Source organism: Patiria miniata, unplaced genomic scaffold (assembly GCF_015706575.1).
Source record: "Patiria miniata isolate m_02_andy unplaced genomic scaffold, ASM1570657v1 HiC_scaffold_6, whole genome shotgun sequence".
NCBI classification, from domain to species: domain Eukaryota; kingdom Metazoa; phylum Echinodermata; class Asteroidea; order Valvatida; family Asterinidae; genus Patiria; species Patiria miniata.
In genome coordinates, this window is record NW_024037073.1 from 7,672,680 (window position 1) to 7,700,672 (window position 27,993).

General features: G+C 39.6%; 2 protein-coding genes across 3 annotated transcripts in view; one reads left to right on the plus strand and one right to left on the minus strand.

Moving 5' to 3' along the window:
- LOC119742575 (exosome RNA helicase MTR4-like) overlaps positions 1-3,436 on the plus strand; it is a 32,401-nt gene extending 28,965 nt beyond the window's left edge. The window contains exon 23 of the mRNA XM_038218665.1: positions 377-3,436. Within this exon, the coding sequence (XP_038074593.1) occupies positions 377-429 (53 nt within the window). The 3' untranslated portion in view covers positions 430-3,436. The remainder of the gene's footprint in view (positions 1-376) is intronic.
- A 2,400-nt stretch (positions 3,437-5,836) lies between these two features.
- On the minus strand, positions 5,837-27,990 carry LOC119742877 (filaggrin-2-like). 2 transcript variants are annotated; one of them, XM_038219108.1, is made up of 20 exons: positions 27,797-27,990; positions 24,491-24,686; positions 23,312-23,429; positions 22,439-22,517; positions 22,105-22,251; positions 21,659-21,722; positions 18,958-19,032; positions 18,408-18,552; positions 17,704-17,906; positions 16,783-16,968; positions 15,994-16,096; positions 14,904-15,007; positions 14,194-14,343; positions 13,344-13,445; positions 12,758-12,883; positions 10,606-12,129; positions 8,802-9,621; positions 8,357-8,502; positions 7,759-7,851; positions 5,837-6,646 (listed from the first exon to the last, which is right to left on the minus strand). In XM_038219108.1, exons 2-20 carry the CDS (start codon positions 24,644-24,646, stop codon positions 6,464-6,466), a joined length of 4,524 nt encoding a protein of 1,507 aa, XP_038075036.1. In that variant the 5' UTR covers positions 24,647-24,686; positions 27,797-27,990; the 3' UTR covers positions 5,837-6,463. The 2 variants fall into 2 exon arrangements, with proteins under 2 accessions (XP_038075036.1, XP_038075035.1); XM_038219107.1 differs by having other exon boundaries at positions 13,344-13,448.
- Between the last annotated feature and the right edge of the window lie 3 nt (positions 27,991-27,993).

Below are 27,993 nucleotides of genomic sequence, written 5' to 3' on the forward strand. Positions count from 1 at the left end.
AATTTATAATTATGTTTCGTTTGTTAGTCTGTGTTTAATTTTACATATTAGTCAATTTTTAAAATTCAATTTGTATGTTTTGTTAAGTTAAAAAATTAGAGACAGAGACTGGAATAAGTATGAAGGAAGTAAGAGAACAATTATGTCTGCCTGTTCTCCAACATGTGTATGTAAACAGTACCAGTACCATACTTGCTTGACCTTTCTGGAGGGCAAAGTTACCCGAAACACATTTTGGGTGGCCTTTTTGACATTTAAATTTGAATGCTGTTACTTGAATCGGGGAAGAGTAAATGGAATGCAACTAATCAAGCCTTTATATCTCCCCTTTCAATGAATACTTTTTGATAGAGGAAATATCTCTCTATTGTTTCAGGTATTGTCAAGATCAAGAGGGACATCATATTTGCTGCCAGCCTCTACCTGTAAGATGATTTGAACTTTGACCTCTGATCTTCACTCTACAATTCACCAGCAGACTTATCTGGCTGACTTTGGCAAACTGCTGCATTGCTGGTATCTACTGTTTGTGCCAAAACATTTGCAATATCCTGGTTTAAAGATGTGTAGAAAGATGCCACATGTGTGTACTAGGTGTGTGTGCAAGAACACTGGAGAGATGGCCTGGAGAGGAGACTAACTACTATGTATGTGCTATTGGACCTAGCAGCAAGAGACATGGTTTGCATTTAGACTGGATGTCATTTCACATCAAGCATTTGGTGCAGTCTTCAACATTAACATCACATGAATGACAGTGACTAGTCTAGGAGAATTTATGTACACAACTTGTCTAAAAATGAAAGAACAATCAAAGTAACAATCTATAATGCGAGCACAAATTTCAAAGAGTCAAATTGTAATTTCCGAAAGAAATGGCTTCACCAATGCAGTGTGTCTTTATTTGGAAGAATGTAAAGGGATATTCAGACTTATTTGATAGATCTTCTTTGTAACTGCTATCTTTGAAAGTGTTTGGTGCAGTGACAATGATGCACAAAAGGTCTTTTCATGCCTTTCCCATTAAAACAAAAGCAATTCTCCCTTGTGTCAAAAGTCTGTGGGATGAGGGTCCCCCCCCCAAAAAAAAGACTGTTTCCTGAATCCAAATGAATACATAGAAAGGGATTACATTATTAGTTATCCAGCTAAAATGTAGAATAATGTAGTGCGTCTGTGTCCCACACTGGGGGACACAGACGCACTACATGTTCCACGAGCGTGAGTGGGATAACAAATTATCTTCAATCAAACTTGACACAAAATTAGTAAAGATGGAATATGCACCGTGGGCTGTACAACGTGCGTGCAGCAGGAATGGCACGGGCATCTTGGAATAGCGCGATATACGGAGTGCGGTATCGACCGTGCTACATGGGATAATGTAGCCAGTTTGTTTCCATGGATTGACCAATCAGCATCGTGGATTCAAGTTTGCTTGAAGACAATGTCATCATATCCTGTCATTGTGGTTTCCTTGTAACTTTTCCTTTTTAAGATACAATTATTTTTTTATGGTTTTAAAGTTATTTGTGAGTTTTGAATGTAGAGCTATATAAAATTGCTAGAGCGCTCACTAACTTGCAGTATGCACTATGCAGTGATGCTTGCTGGATGCATCCACGTTTGTGCACAAACCTATGGGATAGTTGTATGGCTGTTAAGTAGCAATTTGTATCTGCATTTGTATCCTCTAGAGGTGCATCTAAAAGCACATGAGTGTTTCCTTTTGGGTTGTGGAAATAACGAACACATGTGCGTATGCACTTCTGATGTTTTGTTTGATCATACTAGTGGACAATGCCCCTATGCTGGCTGGGTTTGTTGCACTCGTGCACTTGAGCATATCATGTGAAGTTCCTTTCCATTTCAATATATTCTACGCACATGCACATGAATTCAACATGTGTTCTGCACAAGGAAAGTAGGAGTTAGCTCTTAAGTAATTCTATATATAGCCCTATATGTGAACCGACCTTGCTGTTTCAGACACCATCATTTTTCAGTTCAGAGGAGAAGTAAGGAATGAGGATATTTGTGATATTTCATGTGTCCAACGTATGTTTAATTTGTAGATATTGGTTTACAGTGTGTGTCTATTTTATCACCACCCTCTAGGTGCCCAGTGCATACTGCTTTTAGCAGAAACATCCTGTGAATAAATTCACACTTTTGAAAGCAAAAAAGTCTGTTGCAAGTGTATAACCATTTTTACTGGGACATTTTCATTTCTAGACCGTCACACTTGATACATTGGCTACTGTGTTCATGTGATGCCAACTTTCACTGGATAAAATCAAATACAAATCAAGCTGTATTCTACATTGAATGTGTATCACATACTATGACTTCAAATCTGGGTGGGTATATTTTGAAGATACAATGTGGGGGATGAGGAAAAACATGTGGCTTTTACTCATCTCGGTGTGATAGCAATGAAAATTGAAACTTTGAATGTTGATCTTTATAAATGTCCCATTTACATGCACCCCACTAAAAAAAATGGAGCAATTCTGTAGCCTTGACAGAGAAACAAAATGCACAAGGAGGTAATGATCTTATGCACTCTTAACAAATGAAAGCTTCACAACTTGAACAGAATATATTCTTGCCTTCAAGCTAAATAGGGTTCATATTCCAGGGCTGTGCAAATACTGGTCCTTGTCAAAGATTTCAAATTACATTGTACAATGTACACGTACATGTATTTTTCTCGCCTCCATTTTGACGAGCTGAACAATTTATGAATGTAAATACTTCAATTTCCATACATAAAATAAAAATCAACAAATTTTAAAAAAAATGTAGTCGAAGAATGCACACAGATGGATTCACTTCACAAGTCAAAAACGTTAATTTTTTTCTTCAATATTTTGGATAATAATACTTGAATACAAATGTTACAAAATTATATGAAAGTATGAAATTCTGTACATGAAAGAATATATGTTTGGTTCTTTTAATATAAATAACTACATTTACCTAGAAGTGCAAGGTTAAGTTAAATAAATATTTATCAGAAATGGTGGATTTATTGAACAACTTTGCTCGTGGATTTTGCTTTCAGCCAATATGGCTGTCAATAATGGTCCAAATACTTGACTAAATGTCGTTTATAACAATTCAAAATGTATTTCATATTCTTGGTAAGAATTAAAGAGAAAACGTCATAACATCACAATCACACATAATCAGCCTTTGTACATTCAGCAGAGCAGTAATTTCAGCTTATGTGCAATGGTGTAAATACATCAAACAATGAACAAAAATATCAAATAAACAATGGAAAACCAGAATAGGTTTCCTTTATAAATCTGTAAGCTTAAACGAAGAAAACAACTGTTGTAGGATTTGAACCCATGACCTAAGGACCACCATACTGGTGCTCTACCGACTGAACTATCAGCCCTTTGGCAGTCTCCCAAGTTGTCAGTGTCTTTGTTAAAGGAGGTGCTTAATCTGAAGCCATAAACACATTTATAAACACATCTCTTGCTGATTCTTTTATCATGGTTGGCTAAAACACAGATCTGGTACACGGTACCCTGTGGAGACATGTGCACAATAGGGAACAGAAGATTGTATACGTCTCCACAGAGCAATTTCTATAGGTGAATACGTCTCCACAAGATTATCACGAAATAGATACCCCGGTATATGGATTTTACTCAAAAACTAGGCATTTCCAAGGTGTGTTGATCCGTCGCAAATTGAAATATTTTATGTAAGAGAACAAAGAAATGACTCCACAAGGATACAAATTCCAGTATGGGTGTTCGGTGGTGTTCACTAATATAGTCTAGTACATACATGTAAAATTTGCATCAAGCATGATCTAGCCTGTGCATTGATTTCCCCTTATTTGCATTTTTTTTTTTTTAAAGTACATGTATAGTGCCTGTTCAGGCACTGTATTCAATTTTGATTGGATACAGCATCCAATGCAAGTTATCAAGGCTTATTTGTCATAACACAAAAAAAATGGTGGCTTCACATGCATTTTATGGGTGTTATAAAGCACATATTCACAGGCATGATTAGGTGACTAGTGCATGCCAACTCACTATGCCTCCAGCCTATGAGTGTCCTGTGAGGTGCCTTTTCTGGTCACTCACAGACCCCTGGGTTCATAGATGTACACTAGTGACCTCGTTACCAGATAATATAAGATGCCATGTTGCCCAAACTCTCTTCTCATTTTCCTTTGTTTAGTTTAGTCTTATGTTTTTGCATCCGACTCGATTCAGTAAAAAAAAGTTGATACATATATTACACGGCCACACAGTATTATGTCAAAAGCCTCTTGTACATGTACATGGCAATGTATACTGAAATCTTGCTCTGAAACTAATACACAAAGTAATAATGTCAATTTACATCCAAATACATTTTATCTTTTTCAACCTCAAGCCACATAGCAAAAACGGTTCATTTTTAAATGGTTACATTGACAATCTACCATTACTTATAGCACACTAGGCACATGCATGCAAAGGACAGCTAATTGTGTGACAAAAATGGAAACAAATGGATTTATCTGTCTTGGTCGTTTCAGCCATACCCTTTCCCAAAGTTACAGCCACTCATTTGTGGCTACTCAGAAAGAAAAGAGTGCACAAAAGCTAGAATAAAAGTTTGCATAGATCATAAAATCTTGAATGACCAACTATAAAAATGTAACTCCTAAACAAAATCAGAACTGTTCTTTTAAATACATGTATGTTACATGACTAACTGATCCTTATTTGAATACATTTCTAGAAATTCTTGAGTTGGACAATATATCATTTGTAAAGCACAGGGTCAGATGCACTTACGGTATAGAATTTGTTCAAACAAACACAGTAAACAGTCAAAAATGTTGCATTACCAACCATAATGTCAGCCTCTGACACAGGACTTGAGGAGGTTAAAAAGAGTTTTGGCAGTTTGGACTCTTTTTTGTTTGTTTGTTTGTTTATAAAAGTATTCTCTCTGTGATAAAAAATCTTAAATTAGCCTCATTGCAATATCATGCAGCATATCCTCAATATTTGATTTGATGGAATACATGTATTATCAACACTTTTATTACAGTTAGTTGTGAATACATTATGACTCTTTTGTTAGGCACCATGTAAAAATTAGATTCAGGAAAGGGGAAAAGTTGTCCTTTTTTTATAGAAATCTGCAAAACTATTTGTTCTTGAAATTTCAAATTGGAGAAGAAACCCTTTCAATTTAATTGGATGTTATGAAGATTGTTAGGGTCTAGTAAACTGTTAACTGTTTAACATGAATCATGACATACAAAATATGTCCTCTTTGTGTTTAATATTCCACGGGGGGGGGGGGGGGGGGGGGGGGGGGGGGGGGGGGGGGGGGGGTCATGTCATTGGGGTCCTGACTCCCATTTTGTTTCACTTCTTTTACCTTTTCACAAAAGTTAAAGTGTCCTGAATATTTGTTTTTGTGTTGTACATCTAGGCAGCACCGTTATGCATTCAAAATTAAGGCCTTTTTTATAATCTAAAAAAAAATTAGTTTACTAGTTGGGGCAGCTCCCATTTCCCAAATCCAGGATTTATACCTGCTCTGCGCACATATATTATACGGCAAAAATACCAACTTTTTTCAAAGATTCTACATAATACATAAAATGTTTTTTTTTTCTTTCAAGGTGATTTCTTCTGTAGGAACAAAAAGAGTACTTAAATGTCAAAAACAGTTGAACTATTGTTTAAGAAGACTGTAGAAAAGCTTGAATACTGTCTAGCATCAATCAAAGTGTAACTGTAGAATCCTGATAAAAAAAACAGTGGTTTTTTAATGTGTGCATATCAACTTTTAAATTCGATTTTTTTTTTATATTTAATAAACAAATTAAGATATTTCATAACCAAATTGATAATTAATACAAAATAGAGTTCATTTCAGCTTTACATTCAGCACTGTTTGATAAGCTGTTTTGTAGTTGTTTTGTTTGGAAATACACTAGGTTTTAGTCTGATTACAAAGTGACCATTGTCAAAGTAGTTTACAAAAGTCAAGATTTTATAAAAGTATGGCTGGTTGGTTTTACCTCTTTCAAACCATAAAAAAACCCAGCTTTGTCTGTGGTTCTGGAAACATTTGTAGGCTTTCAATGTTCAAAAGAAATGAAAAATGCCAAATATTGGCCATGTATAGATGCACATTTGGAAGCAAGTACTGTGCTCCATGTGCATGCAGCTTGGCTACAATGCATGACAATTCGTCTGTGCAAATAAAGTGGCTCTAATTGTCTCTCCTGAGTAAGCCCACACTACCCCTGACACTGTCTGTATAGGCTAACTTGTACTGTCTGTCAAACCTTAAGGTACTAGCAAATGTATCATTTCTTAAAGAAAACTTCTACTATTACAAAGTCATGTCCATGCATGTATCTACCAACCATCTTACTACCAGTGAAATAGTTTGAATGCAAATAATAAATCTCTACTCATCAGTTGTCAGCACTGGTCCGATGAACCACTATAGACACTGGGTTGCTTTTGCGTAGCAATTTGACCGCATCATCATGTAGGATACTGTCAAAGATTCGACCGTTGACCTCCAGGAGTTTGTCCCCAGGCTTCAGCACACCATCGGCAGGTCCACCAGGCTGAATCTTGGTCACAAAAATGCCCTGCATGACAATGAAAACAATGATTAGTAGTCATACAACTTTCGTCTTCGGCATCAAAAAAGTGAGTAGTACATTATGATTTTTTTTGAGTTACCAGAACGTTTTTCAATGACTCTTCTGTATATGGGCAACTCCACGCAAAGTGGACATGGCTAAAAAGTGGAAAATTTATGAAATCTTCAGAACTACAAGCATCACAACCTCAAATGTGGTACCAAAACAAAAGGGGCAAGACCTTTTATTTGAGTTGTGCATCAATGACATAGAAAGTGGTTAAATGTATGTTTGTCAAAAAAAAATTTTTTTTGGGGGGGGGCTAAATTTATAAATTTTAGGTTGTCATATTGGAAACTTGTTTTTAAATGCAAAATGCAAGTGTTACTGTGAGGTTTGATTTTTAAGGCAAAGAGGAAGGTTGATATTTTTATAAAAATAACACACAGAACTTATAATATGAATAAATATTTTTTTATCATGTAGGTGAAGTTGATTTCAGACATGTAACATCTGTTACGTTTTAATGTAACATCCGCCACAACAAAAACATGATGTTTCCACAACATCAAAGTACCTTTTTGCAAAATGTCATTGTTGTTTTTAGAGAGTGAAGCCAGATCTACCACATCATATTTATTTCATTCTTTTATCATTGCGTACTTATTCAGCAAACACTACATTAACAATCTCATGTTGTACATTAAGACCCAAGCTAGAGTTGCGCCAAATATGTAAAATTTGCTTTTGCTGCAAGTATTTTATGTTGTTTGAAATTGGATTTTAGCTCTGAATTCAAAGTCCGTAACGGTGGAATTGCCCACATAAAGGTCTTAGATCATCTGCTTTAAATTGATGATTTGTTTGAAGATCACAATAATAAGATCACAGGATACGCAAAATGAATGGCTAAGTTTATCCACACAAGGACAAATGTACATATGTACATTTATGTAGAACGGTCGTACAATGTACACCTACTGTGAACTCCTTGGAATGTGTTGTGTTGGCCGACTCACATATTACAGACAAGCCAAATACAGATGATAATGACATTAGGAGTAGGCCCATATTTTAAGAGTAAAACTTCTCAACGTAACTCCCTTTTTTTCACTCACCCAATCAAATGGTTGGAAGGGGTTGCCAGGGGCATCTTTACCCCCAGTGATGCTGAAACCAAGGCCAGGGTTCTTGTAGATGACCACAGGAATCTTGGGATGGAGGAGAAATAGAACTGACACTCATAAGAAAACATGAGCTATGAAATATAATCAGCTGCTAATTATTAAACAGCACAACCCACACTTTAATCCTGCATGCATATAAAAACGATTTAAAACCCCAAGAACGACCCATTGTTTGGTAAGACAGACTGCTTCATGCTCTGTACCTTAACCATACTTACATCCACTACAGGTTTGTATTCTTATTCAGTTGAAAGTTAGTTGCCTGTAGTCTGCACCACAAGTGTGAGCAAAGTAATGCAACGATCAATAGAATGGTCTTTATTCGTCATAATAATGAAACTGAATAAAATTGTTGCGAATTGCTCGCTGACTGGATGGACCTAACATACACAAATCAAACAAAATCAAAGGCAATATACACATGTAATTACAAAATCACTTCATGTTTTCTCAAAACTGACTTAATCTTTCAAGTTGATCAACTCAAAATTGTCAGTCAAATTAAAGAGACAAACAGAAAGCCTTTTACCCTTTTAGCTGGCTGAGGCTGGTCTTGAGGATCTGATGAGGGATGTCTGGATCGGTGATTGGGTGGAGTGATATCAAAGCCTGGTCTCCACATGGGTGGAGAGGACGGACCTTGAAAGACAGAGGATGTAGGCGTGCTGGAAGAGGCTACAGGAAAGGAAAGGGGAATCACGTAATATAGGTCAGGGAGTTACTTGCACAATAAATCACAACATGTTAGGATACTTGTGCTGGTACTTTAGTACAATAGAGTGTCTCCTAGAAGAACTGAATGCTAATATAGAACACAGTTCGTGAGTAAATCAGAGATGCAAAAATTCCATGTGAAAAATGACTCTGTGCATCCTCATGTCTCACAAATTTCCTGATTTATATTGGTTGAGAATGAACAATTCTAACCCATGAGAGTTAAGTGGCTGTGTATTATCAAGTAGCTGTATGCTTACCTCTCTTCCATCCCAAATCATTCTGGTCGCTGGCATATCCTGAGGAATCCTGAGGCCATAGATCTGGGCCGGGTACACTAGATGACTGACTAGATAGACCCTGGTACTGCATGGACCGTGGGTTCAGCTCAGGAGTATAGATATTGTGCATAGTCTGATGCTGGTTAGTACCCACTATAGGAGTAGGTAGTGGCCCACGCAGACTGTCTCTCAATCGGCTGTGGTAGGACATAGGGGCATTGCTTGGCTGGCCAACCTTTGACTGTTGTGCCATGAAAGAATCTGAGCCCCTGCGGTTATAGTTGGGTTTATCTGAGGCATAGTCACTGTTGTACTGCCTTGCATGTGGGCGCTGTGGGAGCTTGTTGAGCTTGTCAAGATGACCATCTCTCAAGTCTCTATGCCGGTTTGTAGGATTGAATGATTCATTTTCAGAGAAGTGGTTTGGTTGCTTAGATTGAGATAAGTCCGTTGGGGAGCCAGGTCTACTTCTACGATGGACGGTGTTGATTGGACTATGAGGTCTTGAACCTGTGGGGCTCTGTGGTCTAGAACCACCATCTACACTAGGTGTAGATGAGGTTAAACCATAAGGGAACCTGAAAGTTTCACCTGAAGGACCCTGACCCTGGTTCTCAAAGACTGGACTGTGTGACTGTCTTCGTTCCAGCGTCCTATCCCTGGGGTGTCCAGTAGGTCTATAACTGGGCTGAGCCATGGGCGTTCCTGTGGGATGCTGTGGTTGGTAAGACTGTCTGAGTTCTGGCTCTGATGCATAGTTGGGTGCTCCTCCATCCAGTCTCATCTTCATTTCGCTTCTCTGATTAAAGAGACAGAAACATTTAGAAGTTAAGATAAACATGGAATCACATGATTCAAAATGACAATCTAGAAATTTTAATTTTGTGAATCAGGTTGACGTGAGAATGAATGATTTTCCTACAACATGGCATAAAAGAAAAGGGAAATGTCAAATAGCATCATTTGCAATTGCACTTTTCATTCTGTTTCAACGCACTCATATTTGAATGTAGAACATTTTCAAAACTGTATATATTGCAGTTTCAGCTCAGTGGATATTATACAAAAAGTTAAAACTCCTGCAACATATATTTTTGGAAAACATTTTAATTTTCGGTGGCAGCAAGTTGAAGCCGACATTGTCATACAACACTAGATTCAAATCTATCTCAGTCTAAGACTAGAGTCAGCTTCATATACACACATTACCAAGGTGGTCCAGATGGTAGCTGGATTTTGCATTTATTCATTGATAGCAGTGCCAGACCTTTTCCGAGACCTCGCATATTTGCTTATATCATGGAATGTCAGATTTGAGTCAAGTCTTATTGACTCTCAGGAAAGACTCGGTGCCTTGACTTTGAACATACTCAACAGTTGGATTGTTCGCATATTACCGTAGAGTTTAAATCAAACATTTTATAGGAAAATGTAACTTTAAAAGGTCTCGAAAAGCTCTCCGACAAATGTTGACTCTCAATAAGGCATATTTAGCTGTACTTCAATGTTGATCTCCAAAAAAAATCTCAGCCTTCTTTCATCAAATAATGACACTTAGTAGCACAGCTATTTGACTTATTTTGTCTCTGAATATTTAACTACTACTTGATAAAACGAGTGAGGCCTTGGAAAGGTCTCAACTACAACACTGATTGACAGTTATATTACTTCTGGCAAACTTCTTATTTTCAAAGTAAAATGCAAATTATTGTATTCTAAATGTCAGCATACAGCCATAACAACTAAATCTGATAAATTAGTTTTAAAGACTACATATACTTACTCTAGTATTTGTGTGACGATCAGTCAAGGTGTCATGATCCCTGTCTCTTCTGATGCCATCCACTACAGCTTTGTAACCTTTAACCTCTGATCTTGGTAGAGAGGATGATTTCGGCTGGTTACCGGCATCACGGGTGGACGCATCACTAGGTTGTTGCGGGTGACCAGCCACATCTCTAGGCAGGCTGTGGCTTCCTCTTGCATTGAGATGTACTGATGATGGTTGTTGTCTGTCTTCATGTGAGTTGACATAGTCTTGGTTGCCATCTTCTGTCACCAGTGTCTGCCAGTTTTTCTGTTCAGGGAGAGGTCTATTCCGAGGGTCTGTTAGTTTCTGATGTTGCTGACTCGACGGCCTCATGTTACTGGTTGATGTGAAGTCTACTGACCTGGAGGATTGTTGGTTGGAATCAGAGTATGGTGCTTGGGAAGTAGGAAGGTGTTTACTGTGATCAAACACAGGGGAGTTCCTCTGTCTACCCTCATGGAGTAGTCTGTCGTCTCTTTGCCTGTTCTCCCCATCACTTTGGGCATTTTGCTGGTCCTTATTAACTTGCGATACTCTGTCATTACTTTGGAAACTTTTCTCTCTTCTTAGTTGGTACCCAGACTCGGCATGCTGAGTGACTTGTTCCTTGCTGTTGCGATGTCTGTCAGACTCTCTTTGATATGGCTCTACATACTTTGGTTGGTCTCTTCTTGGACCCGATGTCAGTTCTGTATCCGAGTAAGCAGATGGATGACTCCTGTTTCTCATTGGTGGTGTCCTGAACGGAGGGTTCCTACTTGATGATTTGGATCTGAACTCTGTGTTTGGATCATGGTTTGTCTGAGGTCTAGCAGATACAGCCTCAGTCTCTGGTGTGGAAGGCAACTGACTATCAATCCAGCCATAATCTTTCAAACTTTGTGGTTGATCTTTGAAAGGGTGTTTACGTGGCACAGACCTGGACTGAGCACCCATCCTCAGTTGACGCACTCTGTAGTATGGAGGAGGCAACATTTCATCTCGTTTCTGTTTTACATTAGCCATTCTTGATTGTCGATCCTCCGTGGGTGACATTGTGTACCCATGTTCAGGGTCAGTACCATAACCAGAACTACGCTGATGTGACAACCGCCATGACTGGCGCCCATCCATGCTGGTACTCGCTGCATTGCAGTTACGGTTCTTTTCCAAATCTGTTTTGGTTCGTGTTTGTACGTATGCATCAAGTGGTGACCGGTTTGTACAAACTTGATCTGACTCGTAGCCTCGGCTGTATCCTACGCTACTGCTCCTTGGTTCCTGACTGTGACGTACTTGCATCTGAGGCACTTTCGGGGATCGGATAGGTGTCCGGGAATTGTCAACTTGATCGGATTCATACCCTCGGCTGTGATTCTTGTTAACAGGGCCAGGTGACTTTGTAACATGATTCTGTACAGTCCGTTGTTTGTTTGTGTTTATTCCTCCAGTGTGGCTCCAGACTGGGCTCTGTATCAATGCTTCTGTGTCACTCATTGCTGCTCGGTCCATTCTGGCCTGCAGTTGAGACAAGGAAAGTAAATCTTGAGACTATTTACTAATGTAAGTAACAATATGAAAAGTCATTTCAAACAAACAATGCTTACACAACTAATCAAATAATGGTCCCTAATTAATTCCTGTTGAAAAAAAGAACCAGCCTTAAAGCACAAAAAAGCCTGCCAAGTGATTCTGTAGTTGCTTCTATTGTGTCACTTAAGACCGGTTCTGAAACTGGGGCTTTTTGTTGAATTGATAATTTGCTAGGCAAAGAAAGGTTTTGTTAGGAAACTATAGCCACCAGTTATAACGTTCTGTGATGTTAATAATGCAGTGTGACTGCTTTCCAGCTTAATTTGTGCAGCAAGAAAATTTGATCGGTAAATATTTTATTCCAATAATGTAGAAAATGTGCCTCTGGTAGGACAACTGCTCAATGTCCTTTGTGTTGCTAAACGTCATTTCTGTCTTCTGTAGTATTGATCTGGGAGTGTTTCACCAAAACTTTCAAATAATTAATCTTAGTCGTCAACCTTAAGTCAGAGTCAACCTTAGGAGGATACACGCAACTGATAAGATTCAATGTAAATCGAATGATTGAAGATTAATTGTTTTGAAGATAACATTGCATAGAGCAGTTTGTTACCCTCATTTCTCTTCGGCCAACAACTCTCTCCTTTGTAGAGGATGCTACAGACTCAGTGTCACTGTCATGTCGACTGACGGATGACATACTCCCTCGCAGACGAGCTTTATCCTTAGCCATCTTCTCCTGAAGGACAAAATAGCACAGCAAGAGGCAACTATTAGAACAAGGATTGAACATGGGATGACCAAATCTTTCCTAAGAATAGAATATATAACAAGTGTAAGCTACATTACTTAGAGATGGCGCACAACATACTGCATTCCTTGAATATTGTGTCTCTGATTTGGTTCCTTAGCAAAGATCCGAGTCAAAGGAAGCCAGTGTAATGCATTATGACTTGGGAGAAATGAAAAACAATCAACACAACCATCTTATGTTGAGAGCGTATATAGAGTACTACACAGTGTGAGCTGTTGGCAGACTACTATGCCTTGCAGTTGTGGGCAGGGGATGCATGCATGGGGGCTTACTGACTGGACCTAGACTAACTAGCCAAGTCTAGTATAAGGGGTTTGCATCTGTATCAATTTGTAAACCTCTGACATTGAAATCCTGTTACTTAGGACAAGAGTAGAAATCTAACCTTGTCTGCTTGGAACAAGTGTAAGCTGTCTGCTATAGGAGAGCCGGGGGATCGAGGCCGTCGAGACTTGCTGTCTCTTGGACTCCCTGGTTGACTATGTCTCTGCTGAGATATAAACATCACAATCTCTCAAATCACTGATATTGAAACTTGGTGTTGACAACACAACCTGAGATCACATAAAAACCTGTATTCATAAATATCTGAGACAGTTTAGCTATTCCTATTGGTCGAGAGCCCGTCACGTGGCCGGTCTTAAACAGATGATAAAGATATGGCTAGCTGCTCTTAAACACTTTTCCAGTGTCACATGTAATTTGGACTCCTAAAAATCCAGTGCCTCTTACCGTTTTATTGGTTGAACATTCACAATCCTCACGTAGGCATGCGCAATACTACCAGTGAGCCAGTATTTTATAGTCCTAAATTCACAACGCAACGCCCCAGGTGCATTCTGCACGACATCGCCTTCGGCTCGGGTAATTATCAGCACCCACACTCCAAAGCGGTCTTAAACAGAGTGATTAAAACTTCCCAAGCACACATTTATTCCCTAAGGAAAAATCCTATACGATAGCACTACCTGGCTATCTTCACCAGCCAACAACAAGGCTAAGGATGTGTCTGAAATACTTGGCTATGGTTAATCAAATTACACACGAGTCTATGGGAAGTGGCTGCAGCTGCCTTCCATAGACACGTGTGTAATTTCAAGCCGTAACCAAGTAATTCGGACACGGCCTTAGTTACAAGTGACAGTCAGTCAATCAGTCAGTCAGTCAATCAGTCAGTGAGCTAAGTACAAAGAGGACCTTTGGTCCTCTGTGACCAGCAAATCCAGGTCACTTACTGAAGTATCTACAGATGGATAATTAGGGAGAATGTTGCTTGCTTGACTACGTGATCTACTGGCCTTGCCGCTACCCCCACGAGATGTAGCAAGGATCTTCCTTTTGACGCCTTCCTTGGGGTAGGGGGTAGGTGTTCTTTTCTTCTTGTGCTGTATAGAATGGAAAGATAACAGATAACTTGTCAAGGATTTCTGAATAAGCAGCCCAATGGATTTCTAAATTGGTCGGTCCAAGATCAAGAGCTGCAAAGAGTTGAACTCTTTCCATAATTGTTCAAATTACTTCAATATGACCTCTGCATCAATTAAGTTTGGAAGTTTTGCTAAAACAAGTTCTGAGAAAATTGGCTCTACAGTCACACATATCCAAACCATGGAAAAATATTTTGTTCTTTTTAGTCTTCTAAATAAACAGCCTTGGCGTATTTTAAATCCTGAGAACTGCAGGCCCAATGGCCTTGCCTATAATGTAAGGTTTAATGCCTGATACATACATTCACCTGAATGTCATATCCTATCATTAATGAACTTGAAAACGTGCAATTCATTTGGATTTATCTTTCCAGTGATCCTATTCACCATTATAATACCACTCAATGCCAGAGAAAAAAAGGATCAAAAAAAGGCCACCAAAGACTTTCTGTTAGCATCATTAAGGGATCACTTCTCCCAAAACATTTAGTCTACGTTATCTACACCACCATGCATACCTCAGAATCAGACTCGGACACATCAAAAGCAATCTGCCTGCGACTCAGTCTCTGTTCCTCCCAGATAGAAGCATGGAAACTCTCTCCATCACTCTGATAGACAACTACAGATGAGACCCAACAAAAACAACACTCAAAATATTGGAAGCACTAGGGGACAAGAACTAGAAAGTGATCAAAATGCATAATGTTTGCATGCTTCAAAAACTGACTGGTGGCTCAGCTTGACCAGTACCGCGAAATAATCTGTAGTTAAACCAAGCATATTGACTGCAGTGGGATTTGAATGTGCACCCTTTACAATACCCTACCAGCCGCCCTACATGTGTATGTATGTTTGCTGTGTCTAAATTCGTACGGGGATGTAAGTTAACAAGCTCGATCTGATCTCAGAAGCTGCGGGCCAACGAATTCGTGTTCATGCATGAGTCAAGTGATTGTGCCATGTAATTTCTGGAAGGAGTAGTGTTTTGAGTAAAACAAAATCAGTTTTTTGACCCCAGTGACCCCATGATGACATTTGACCCCAGTTTGGTCATGTGACATGTTGGGGCTGGGCTACTGATACTTTTGACAACGTTTGGTTGAAATTGGTCAAAATATGTAGGAGCAATAGACAATGTCAACGTTTGTTACTAACTTACGGACTAACGGAGAGACATGATGATTTGTTGAGCTGCTATCCTGCAGCTAAAAACTACTTAAAAACTGTATTAACTGCCAGCATGGACTCCATACATGAACAGTAAATGGCGCTACATTACCATCCGTGAGATCTTCATGGATGGCAACGGTGTGTGCACCCACTGGTTGCATATATACATATAGTGTGCTAAGTAACCACAAATAATTTTACTCTGATTTTACTTGTGCACAGTGTCCATAGGTTATGTACATGCAACCATCTCATAATATAAACATAACCAAAACATTTGGGAGTACCACGCATCCTACCATCCCACCATTTAGTTCATCTATTTTATTCCTTTTAGGAACTGTCTCAGCTATCCAGACACATATGCTGAGGTATTTGTCTTTTATGGATTATTTCCTCTTGACAAACTTTCCTGATGAGCCTGCAATGGTTTACCTTCATCGGGATCTTTGTGTTGCTGTGGAAACAGGAAGCAGGTCAGCACCCTCTTACCGAGGTCTTCTCTCATCTCAGACTGGAGAGGAATCAAGGGCTTAGACTAGGGCAGAAAGAAACACACACAGACAAAAGCAGATGAAAAACCTAATACAAGGGGGATGCTACAAAGATGTCATGTTACATTCATATATTCCACAACCACCTTATATCTTGTAAATTAAATCAAACCCTGCACAAACCAGGTCCATGCTACTTTATACATGAATTCATTATATTCCAATGATGCCTCATCATTGAGATTCCTTTTAATGTTAGTAGCAAGACAGTCTGGTTCCTACGTTCTGACTAACAGCAGTAATGCATGCAAGCTAACTAAGTCTAGAGTTCAGTCAGGGAGTCCCTATACATTAACCCTAACCGAACACAACCCATCAAAGTTCAACAGCAGGTTTGTGTAGTAATCTGTTGGGATAGGTACAGTACCCCTAAACTGATGGTCTTTTACACTGGGGTTGGCATACCTCCAGAAACCAAGTCCAACAGTGTGTGTGTACAATTTCCCATGTGGGTGTTGGAATTTGCCTGAATGGGTATGGTTCCTAGTAAATTAGGCTGGGGAGTTAGGGTTAACATGTATTTCTCCTCCAATCGTGCCAAAAGGACAATAATATATTATATTCTGCATTAACTATGGCAGCATTGTTCATGTTCATTGCTGCATACTGATCCCCATGTCCACAAAAAAACACAAGTAGCTGCATTTGACATGATGTATATAATGCATACCTGGTTTTCTGACAGCCAGAGTGCCTGAAGCTTCTTGAGTTTGGTGAACTTGTAAGGAAGATACCGTAGCTGATTGTTGCAAAGATTGAGGACGGAGAGGTTGCTAATGTGACCAATCTCATCTGGTAGGGTCATCAGGAGGTTGCTGTGAAGGGACAGAAGGCTGATGGTGCTACAGCTTCCAAGCTGAGTGCAAGACGGAAAAACAAACAAATGATAAACAAATCTCAGCAATAAAATTAATGTTATCATTTTGCAAACTTCAATTAAATGTCCCAAACTGCAGTATCTGCTGCTACATTGAATTTGATTGGCCAGTTGACCCCTGCAGCAAGAGCAATGGTCAGTCGGTTCAACATTCATAGTATGCAGGCAATCATGGGTATACCTCACAATTGAACCCATTTGTAAAGTGTTTTTGTTCTCACAAGCTTCCTGAAAGTACTGAGCTCACAGAACTAATATTAATATTCAACATTTTCCAAGTAAAAGCTTGTCATTCAGTACTATTTACACCAACCAACAAATATGTGGATTAATGCTTAAACGTTTAGGTATTTCTGCATCTATAGAACAATTCTGAATTCTCCCAAATCAAACTTACACTAAACGATGTTAGGCCATATAGAGATCTTGGCTTTTTTGTGTAGAGGTACTCACCTTACCCAGGAAAGTATATAAAGGTTGTGCAGGTCCTTTTTTTCTTCTGTTTATTTGTCATGAGATGGAAGTACCCATTAGGTTTTTTTTAAGGTTTGATTGTAGCTGGAGTCAATGGGTTTATGTATAAAAAACAAGCGGGAAAGTGAATGTATTTGACATACAGGCTTGCATGGTTTCAGTAGAAAAAAAGTTCAAATTTTAAGTTGAAAAATAGATATCAAAGTGCTCTCTGGAGACAAGTATGAGTTTGTGACTCACCTCCGACGGTAACTCAAGCAGCATGTTCTCATCAACATTGAGATGAGTGAGTTTCCTCAGAAGTCCAATACTCGGAGGTAGCTCCTCTAGATCATTATAGGTGAGTATGAGTTCCTCTAATGAGACCAGACCACCGATGGAGTATGGCAGGAAAGAGATCTGATTGTAGTCTAGCTTCAGATTCTGTAAGGTGCTCAGTTGTCCTGAAGAGGTCAAAGTAAGATGTCATGATACATGATGTGCCTCTTAGGCTGAACAAAAATAATTGTGTTTACAGTAGCCCGACCTACCTATGTTTCTTGTGGCCAAATTGCCGACCTCCAATTTCATAACCACATTTGGCCAAACATTTAAAAATAAAGTATATTTGAAAATAATATAAGTCTTCCCATGTGAGTTTTTGTGTGTTATTGGTAAATTAAACAATTAAACAGTTAAATAAACACAATACCGTTAAAGGTATCCTAAAGTTAACATATGTAAAACACCAACACACAGATACCAAAATTAGTTACAAAACAAAACAATTTTCCTACCTAACTAGTGTGCGCATCACTATTATAACCCTGTCAAGATGAGTCAACCATTTTGGAAGAATAGCAAAGGATCTCAAGGTGGGACACACACCATTTTGGAAGAATAGTAAAGCATCTCATAGTTTGTTTGTCCGTGTCCAATGCAAGACTCTTACATTGTAGCCTTACCAATTGTATTAGGAAGTTCCTGCAGGTAGTTCTTGGATAGATGTAAGTCAGTCAGGCTGTCTAAACCGTCTATCTCTGATGGTAAACTCTCAATACGATTACACGATGCATCCAAGTAACTCAGCTCCTTCAAGTTGCCAATGATCTGAAGCAAATTAGTGGATGATGCCTAAAACTATCAGGAACAAACTCCTCATACAGGAAACAGCATGGAAATGCAAAGTTTTCACATATACTTGCCCCTGCATGGCAATGCTCATCTGAGAATAGATAGATACAGTTGGGACCCCTCAGGAGAGTTTCTATTGCCAAAGCGCTGTGTTTCCTCATGTAATGTTTGCCTCAGATAATAACCCATTAGTCACTGTAGGGCCCCAAACTGACCTGCCTATTACTCCCTGTGATGCCCAAAACTGCCCGAGCACTCTGTGGTTTTGTGGATTCATTTATGAATAAACACAATGTAATACAATGAAGCACAATTGCTAATGGGTTAACGTTGCTACTTCTTCCAATACGCTCCAAATAAATGTGTCAACCATTTTCTTACCGGAGGAATGCAAGTCAGCTTGTTTGAATCGAGCCATAGCTCCGTCAGTTTAGTGAAGAACCCGATCACTTCAGGCTGCAAAGATAAACAAAAACAGAACCAAAAAATAACAGCGTTGCTGTTGAAACCCCTCAGCCAGAGTCAAGTTATCATCCGGAAACCATTAACCTTTAACTCAACGTGGTGACCTTGACCTTTGGCCTTTGACCCCAGAACCAGTCCCAACATGCTTGTACCAATGGGAAACCCCCTACCGAAGTTAGACACCAACATTTCATTTCTAACTCAAGGTATCATTCGGAACCATTTACATTGAACTCACCACGGTGACTTTGACCTTTGACCTTTTGACCCCAAAACCAATCCCAACTTGCCTGTACCCAAGGGCAAACCCCTACCTCAGTCAGACACCAAAATCTCATTTCTAACTCAAGTTATCATCCGGAAACCATTTACCTTTAACTCACCATGCTGACCTTGACCTTTGACCTTTTGACCCCAAAACCAATCCCAACTTGCCTTCTCCCAAGGGGAACCCTTTTCCAAAGTTAGACACCAAAATCGCATTTCTACCTCAAGTTATCATCCGGAAACCATTTACCTTTAACTCACAATGGTGACCTTGACCTTTGACCTTTTGACCCCAAAACGAATCCCAACTTGCCTACTCCCAAGGGCAACCCTCTACCAAAGTTAGACACCAAAATCGCATTTCTAACTCAAGTTATCATCCGGAAACCATTTACATTTAACTCACCACGGTGACCTTGACCTTTGACCTTTTGACCCCAAAACCAATCCCAACTTGCCTACTCCCAAGGGCAACCCCCTATCAAAGTTAGACACCAAAATCTCATTTCTAACTCAAGTTATCATCCGGAAACCATTTACCTTTATCTCACCATGCTGACCTTGACCTTTGACCTTTTGACCCCAAAACCAATCCCAACTTGCCTTCTCCCAAGGGGAACCCTCTTCCAAAGTTAGACACCAAAATCGCATTTCTAACTCAAGTTATCATCCGGAAACCATTTACCTTTAACTCACAATGGTGACCTTGACCTTTGACCTTTTGACCCCAAAACCAATCCCAACTTGCCTACTCCCAAGGGCAACCCTCTACCAAAGTTAGACACCAAAATCTCATTTCTAACTCAAGTTATCATCCTGAAACCATTTACATTTAACTCACCACGGTGACCTTGACCTTTGACCTTTTGACCCCAAAACCAATCCCAACTTGCCTACTCCCAAGGGCAACCCCCTATCAAAGTTAGACACCAAAATCTCATTTCTAACTCAAGTTATCATCCGGAAACCATTTACCTTTATCTCACCATGCTGACCTTGACCTTTGACCTTTTGACCCCAAAACCAATCCCAACTTGCCTACTCCCAAGGGCAACCCTCTACCAAAGTTAGACACCAAAATCTCATTTCTAACTGAAGTTATCATCCGGAAACCATTTACATTTAACTCACCACGGTGACCTTGACCTTTGACCTTTTGACCTCAAAACCAATCCCAACTTGCCTACTCCCAAGGGCAACCCCCTACCGAAGTTACAACCCCAAACAACATTTCTAACTCAAGTTATCATCCGGAAACTAAGCTGCCAGGACGGACGGACGGACGGACAGACAGACATACATCCGGACGGACGGACGCCCTAGGCGATGACAATACCCCTCGAGCCTCTCGGCTGAGGGGTAAAAATACATTGTGATCTCACAAAAGAAACTTTATGACTTCAGTGGTGTTTAATTCTTTACACACAACAGCTGATTTTTGTGTTCATGGAAAAGCCCTGCTGTTCAATGTCAGCATAAATCCATTGAAGCTCAAAATGATAAATTCTACCTTCAGCAATACATGTAAGAGAGGTTATGGGTGGGATACAGGGACTATATAGGATACCTATAAATACTCGGGCTATCCAGAATATACCGAATATCAATCCAATATTCAAATAGCTTTTTGCCATTTTGAATATTCCCAACAAAAAAAACCTACGCATGCACACACACGACTGTCATGTTATTGTAATCGTAAGTTGCAGCACTTTATTGTCAGATGTCACTTTTTTGTCAACAGCGGTTCATTGTTCCCATCCTTTTAGCAGGTTAAAGCCCCGACAGTTATAAAATACTTATTGCAAAACACTCCAGCAGCCCATAATACCGATTGCTGCATGCACATTTTAACCGGCGCAGCACGCAGTTGCAGCTGGCGTGTATAAAACTTGATCGCAGAGTTTCAAATATTTGAATATTGGGTCAAATGCATTTTCAAATATTCGAATACTAAATGGACAGCCCTAGAAAATATGCTAAGTATGTAATTTACATATGCACATCAGGCATAAGCCTCAGCTACTCCACTACAAATAGATCATTCATTTCTTAACATGGAGGCATAGGTAGCAAAGGTGACTGTTTTGAGGGTACTTCCTTGATGCTGATGAAGCATGATGAAGCATACTGACTGATTTATGCCCGTCAACAAATGACACACATCTAATATCCTACTGGGTGATTATAAGACCAGCGTCCCCTTCTATCTGTCTCAGAGGAATGCACCTAGATGTGGGTTGACAACAGAAAATGGTGCACAAATGCCCTCACCTGGGAGTCCTTTTGCATTTTTCACTGGTTGTGAAAAGATTCTAATAGAGAAAATAATATCAAACAAGACACTTACCACCTTTCTGAATTCATTCATCCCAAGATCCAATCTCTCTAACTCGGTCAGCCTGGCCATGGACCTGTCCGTTGCAAGACAATCATGTCATTCAAGGGTAATATCAAGGAATTCAGTTCCAGTGAAAAGAGTTTCATGTTACAACTAGGAAATACTCATATATTAGAATTCAGCCGAGTCTGTGTGTTCGTGAGAAATGTTGGCTGTTCAACTGAGCAAAGATGGTGTGCCCATACCCAAACCACCAAAGAAAACTATTTGTAGGTTAATACTGCATGCTGTATTCCTACTACTACATGCAGTGTTTCATTGCAAATACTGCAAAAATCTAATAAAGAATATTTATCAAAGTTCCTAAATTTGACAACATGCTATTCTCCTCAAGTTTGGAGGGGCAAACATAACTTGTAGCATTATGTCTGTCAACTGTCAAACCATGTACGTACTTTGGCAATGCCTTGAGTCTGTTCTCTCTCAGTTCTAGGACAGTCAGCTTGACTAGCCGGCCAAAGTTTGCTGGTAGATAATTCAGAAGGGTGTCATTCAGATATAGCTGGGTAAGGTTGACGAGCTGAGTGAACCCTTCTGGTAGCCTGCAGCAAACAATGGGAGAAAAAACATAAACAAATCGGTGTTCTATTAACTAAGCCCAATTCTGCATGTCATGATGGGTAAGCATTACAAATCTGAGTATCTAAAACTTAAAAATAGTGGGAAAAAAGTACATTTATAACCAAAAATTTGTCAAAGACAAAAAATATATATTATACTTGCACTTACTTTCCCAGTGGGTTGACGCTGATTTCAACCATGCTGAGGTTCTTGCAGCATTTAATGCTGTCTGGTAACTCAACAATACCTGTTGGAAATTTAACATCAATATTACATTTTGACACAGACAGTCAAAAAATCAATCCTCTTCCCCTGCCGTGCTTTTTACACAGGCTAGTCACCAACAGTCAGATCATATTTTAGGCAAGCACTTTGACTAGTCAAATTAAGTCAACAAATCAAGGAGTTATCAAAGCAAAAGTGAGTGTGCTGTCTTTAAAATTCAAAATTTTGAAGAGAAACTCTTCAACTCACATCTTGACTTTAATCAAAACAATGATTTTGGGTAATTATGCAAAACCTATATATGTAAGTTGAGTCGATGTTGATGAGGTAGGGGTGTTTGAATGTGATAACAACATCTTACACTTTGTGATTAAGTGGAATCAGTTGATTTAAATGATTAAATGACCCTCAATCGATTTATTTTACAAAAAAGTGATTTAAATCAGTGATTTGAAAAAAAAATCATTTGATTTAAATCGCGATTTAAATCAGTGATTTAAATCAACGTGATTTAATCAGCCTACCCTGCCAGCACAGGTATACGAAAAAGAGAACCTGATAGACTTTGGAATGCAACTGTCACTGTGAATCCAGAGCTATGCACAGATGCTTTGGGTTTGCACTTGTAGTAGTGCATACGTGGTGCGAACCATGTGTGAACCAGGATGCACACGTATGCAGTATGTCTTACAATGGATGTAACACATCTACTGTTCTCCAAGAGTCCATAAGTACAGGGTTGGTCTAGTACAATTTTCTACAGTCTACAGGTTCAAACTATGTGTTACATTTTTTTTTTACACAAAGTATACTTGCCATTTTTACTGATGTCAAGTTGTTCCAAGTTGACAAGAGTTGCCACAGCACTTGGTATGGCACACAGGTCATTGTCACAGATGCTAAGCTTCTTCAGGAACTCACAGTGAAACAGCGACTGAAATGACACAGAAACGAATGCCCAAACTTAAAGCTTTGATCACAATACACCCATCACTATTGATGTTATGCAAAGGGGAGAGCCAATTGCAAAAGTTGTTTCAGGTTTCAGGTATCAATGCATGCAATGGGGGAATAAATTCTGTGCTTGACCGGTATCAAACATGTATGTTTAAATCAGACTAGGGGCCTGGATGCGGATAAGCAAAGGCAAAGGTCACTATCTGCGTCCAGGCCCCAAGCCAGTTAAGTTCTTGTTTAACCCCAACAAAAGGCAACAATCCTCATCCAGTCAAACTCTAACACAAGGGTTTGTTGGAATCTGTTAGAGTGAGTATTACACTAGTAAACTTATGATGCCTTACACGGGTCATGCATACCACCAATAATCAGAGTCCAACAGTTTGGGTGTAGAGTTTACCATATGTTAGAAAGTTCCTAGTAAATCACTCAAGGGGGTTAGGGTTAATACCGGCCAAGCACATATTTATTCCCATTCATAAATACCTTTTGGTCAAAAAGTCAAAACAAGTTCAAAATTCACAAATTTCCAGAAATCATTTTGTTCAACAATTTTACTGCATGTTTTGTGAAACATCCCTCTTGCCAATTTGCAATGTCTATGGTATGTGCCTTGCACGCATAGTCCTAAAAATCACCAGAACGCCACGGTGTTTTGACCGGCAAGTGACCTACTCTCGACCAACTAAGAATGGGTAGTCTGTCTCAGATAGTTATGAATGACAGTTTTTATCAAATGGCGACTGTTTATAATTTCCAATGATTTACACTAAACAAAAATGTGGTCGCTCTTATTGTAACACAATGTATTTATACATTACAGAAAATATTGGCAATTTCCAGTTGAGCAACTTTTGCTTTCCACCCATTTCCTTTCTGCCATACTCCTTTTGACCAATTTTCTTTACTCCATATACTATTTCTCATATTCATAATGTGTCAAGTAACTTATATTAAAAAAATATAATCCACGTGTGGCCTTTTTCATGGAGCTTTATTTAATATTAGTGGGAAATATTGATCCAAATGTCTTATTACCCTTGGTAGATCTTTGATGTTGTTGGAGTCCAGACACAGTTCCTCCAGTGTTTCCTCATACTCATAAACCTCTTCAGGTATGAAGGCTAGACTGCAATGTCTGAAGTCTAAGGTCTTGACAATGTCCTTCTGCAGACGAATGCAGAAGCATGACATGGCTGCTGCTTGCTAGGCTTTCATGGAAACATAGAAAAACCTATGGAAAAAACCGAGGGGTACATTTATGATATTTCCCTGCTCAGGTCATTGAAAAATGGAATGCTCTTGCTTTCACATTTTATCACCCAAAAAAATTCTTTTCCCCAATATCTGCAAAATGATAGACCTTCAAATTGGTGGAAAAAATCTCGGAAAAAGTTTGGTTACACTTGATTTAATTTTTATTTGATCAAGTGATTCGGAAGTGTACTCACTTCATTCTGCACTTCCTCAGTTAGTCTAAAAAAAAAATGGGTCTCAAATACTGGATGTTTGCTAAATTCCCCAAAAGTGTGTTCCCCGAATTTGAAATCTAGACTGTCAGCATCAATCAATCAAGTCAAAGCCCTTTTGCAGCTCGAGCCCTCCCAATGATCTCGGCCCAGATGTCCCGGTCCAGCATGCAGGAGCACAGCTCCTCAGCGGTGGTACATGGTCAAGCCGGTATCCCATTTCAGCATGGCCACGAACAAGGAAGGAGAGATTTCTTCTCCCACGTGTCAGCATGGAATTTACTTACATATCTGGCTAAAAAGTAGCCCCACTAGTGTGTGGCTGCAGTGTTGCTGCACTGTACCTCTGGCCACATGCCAGATTCCCGAAACTATTGAGGATTTTGTCCTAAAAAACCCGCAAATTCTTTTACATACGGTTGTATTCTATGTTTCAGCTTCTTTCCTCTGTGTTGTTAGTTGTCCTTATATCCAATTTTTTTGAGAAATTGAGGCATTTGAGGCATCTTTCTGTTGATGGCAGCCATTTGAATATAAGAAGCGATGACCCCAAATGCTACTTTTTTGCGATCATGTAGTGTAGGGCCCCGTTTTGTTTCGATCAAATGAGAGTCAAGAGTGTCTTTTACTACTCAAAAGTGACATTTTCAACCTAAAGCAGACTTATCTCCACTCGATGACACCATTTTGTAATTTTTGAACAATTTCTTGGGGTAGAAATTGTGATTTTCCTACGCGGTTTACGGTTGGTGGCGTGCGATTCACGCTCACGGTACATCGCGCGGTGTCGCCATCTTTATTTTCGTGTTACGTTTTGTCGTTGTCATCATCATTTTACCCCCAAATTTCCCTAAAAAATTCAAAACCCTGCCCTTTATCTATGACATACCTGTAGGTTTGTAATGTTGCAAACTAGTTTAGTAGGTAAAATAATTTAAAGTGGATTTTGTTCCCTTGTACTCAATAGGGAAAAACTTCCGTACTGGGCCACCACTTTCCTGCCGCCAAACATCAATTTTCACCTCACCTTGTGATTTCACCCAAGACGATTCCATGAAGCTCCGGCAATGTGATTGTGAATAATTTTTAGGAAATAGGCCTTTGTGTTTTTAAAGCACATTTTGGATGCAAAGGTCGTGCAGAACTAGGTTGGAGGCACCTGGCCATAAAATATGTCATTATGACTATTTAATTTCTCCTTCAGGAATATTTAGCGTATATAATATTCATTAGTCTTATTTCAATGGATAATATGGGCACAATTGCAGAATACCCCGCCACTCAATCTATCAACCTCGTAGCCGGCTATGGAGTCACGGTTGATTGCCCTCAATAAACCTTCTCAGCGCTACTTATACTATGCATCATGCTCCACTGCACTCCATCCCACGTCCGTATCCACTTAGCCGCCAACAGGGTGGTTGGTTTGGACTTGAATTTTTTCAGCAACTCCCATTCCTGTTGTATTGCTTCGTTCTCAAATAATGGACCCCCACTCAGTATCCGCGTAGCTGGCAATGGACTTGAATTGTTTCTTTTAGTGATTCCAACTGCGTAGCCAGAGATTTTAGGGGTGTATTTCCGAGTGGCGGGGTATTCTGCAATTACTCCCTTCAAATACGTCCAAAGATTTTTGCAACAGCGATTGCGATCGTGCACGGCCTAGTCTCGTGTTTCAAACTAGAGTCCGACACATATCCGAGGTTCGAATCTCTGACATGTCTGATTAATAAATAGGAATAAAGAAAAGGAGAGGAGGGAAAATGGAGAAAATAACCATTAAGGATCCAAATTGTTGGCGCTTGAAAATTAAGTTAAAAAAGTGGTGGCCCAGTATAGTCCGAGTAACTTGGACCCAACTTATCGCCTTTTTTAACATTTGGACATGGTCTGGCGATAGTAAGGTCCAAGCTAATACCAAGACCTAGACAACACAGTCCCAAAAACCAACATTTTCCAACAAAAAACATCAGATTTCACCTTCAAAACGGCCTCCAAATTACTAGATATGTCACCTGAGGTACAAGTAGACATAGATAATTAAGATGGTTGTACTTAGGTTTACTTACGATCCGGAAAAAAGTTAAATTTTCCGATCAATTCTGAAGACCCCCTCTGCCTAGGTTGTCGTTGTTGTGCTCACGTTCAAAACTGCATGATAATGGCGTCTGGCGTCTGTCGTGACGGCGCGCTTGCGCATAATGCAACGGCAGATTCCCCTGCGCCGCGCCGACGACTGTTTCCTGATGTAGAGTGCTGTGTAAGTTCGCGGTACGCCTAGGAGATGCGCTGGCTAGCCAGGTGCATGGCTGGTGCTCTACATCAGGCAACAGTCGTCGGTGCGGCGCAGGGGAATCTGCCGTGCATGCAGTGCATTATGCGCAAGCGCGCCGTCACGACATTTGCATGAGGTCGAGGTCAGACGCCATTATCATGCAGTTTTGAACGTGAGCACAACAACGACAACCTAGGCAGAGGGGGTCTTCAGAATTGAACGGAAAATTTCACTTTTTTCCGGATCTTAAGTAAACTTAAGTACAACCATCTTAATTATCTATGTCTACTTGTACCTCAGGTGACATATCTAGTACTTTGGAGGCCGTTTTGAAGGTGAAATCTGATGTTTTTTGTTAGAAAATGTTGGTTTTTGGGACTGTGTTGTCTAGGTCTCGGTATTAGCTTGGACCTTACTATCGCCAGACCATGTCCAAATGTTAAAAAAGGCGATAAGTTGGGTCCAAGTTACTCGGACTAGGCCCAGTACGGAATTTTGTCCAACATATTTTTCACGAAACAGATTCAATGGTGCACCAGTTAGGTTGTAATGTAAACAATGTCATCGAACGTCTTCCTGAGAATGCATTAATTTACGTACCTCTCCCGCCAAAACGACCAATCTGCATCCCTCGAGAAATCCCGAGGAATCTTTATAAAGATCCTGTCATTACAACTAAATCATTCAACAGATGTGTCTCAAAAGAAACAGATAAATTCCATGCGACTCCAAAAAGTCCAAGCTCCGCAAATGTTTGTTCAGATTTCAGATCTAGATGCGACCGCAGAAATTAAATA

Excerpts from the sequence above, each read along its gene's own strand:
- LOC119742877 (XM_038219107.1), bottom strand. The coding sequence starts at position 24,646 with ATGTCATGCTTCTGCATTCGTCTGCAGAAGGACATTGTCAAGACCTTA. Across the intron at positions 22,252-22,438 it reads AGCGTCAACCCACTGGGAAA|GCTACCAGAAGGGTTCACTC; the intron begins GTAAGTGCAAGT and ends TGTTTGCTGCAG. Across the intron at positions 12,884-13,343 it reads ACTTGTTCCAAGCAGACAAG|GAGAAGATGGCTAAGGATAA; the intron begins GTTAGATTTCTA and ends TTTGTCCTTCAG.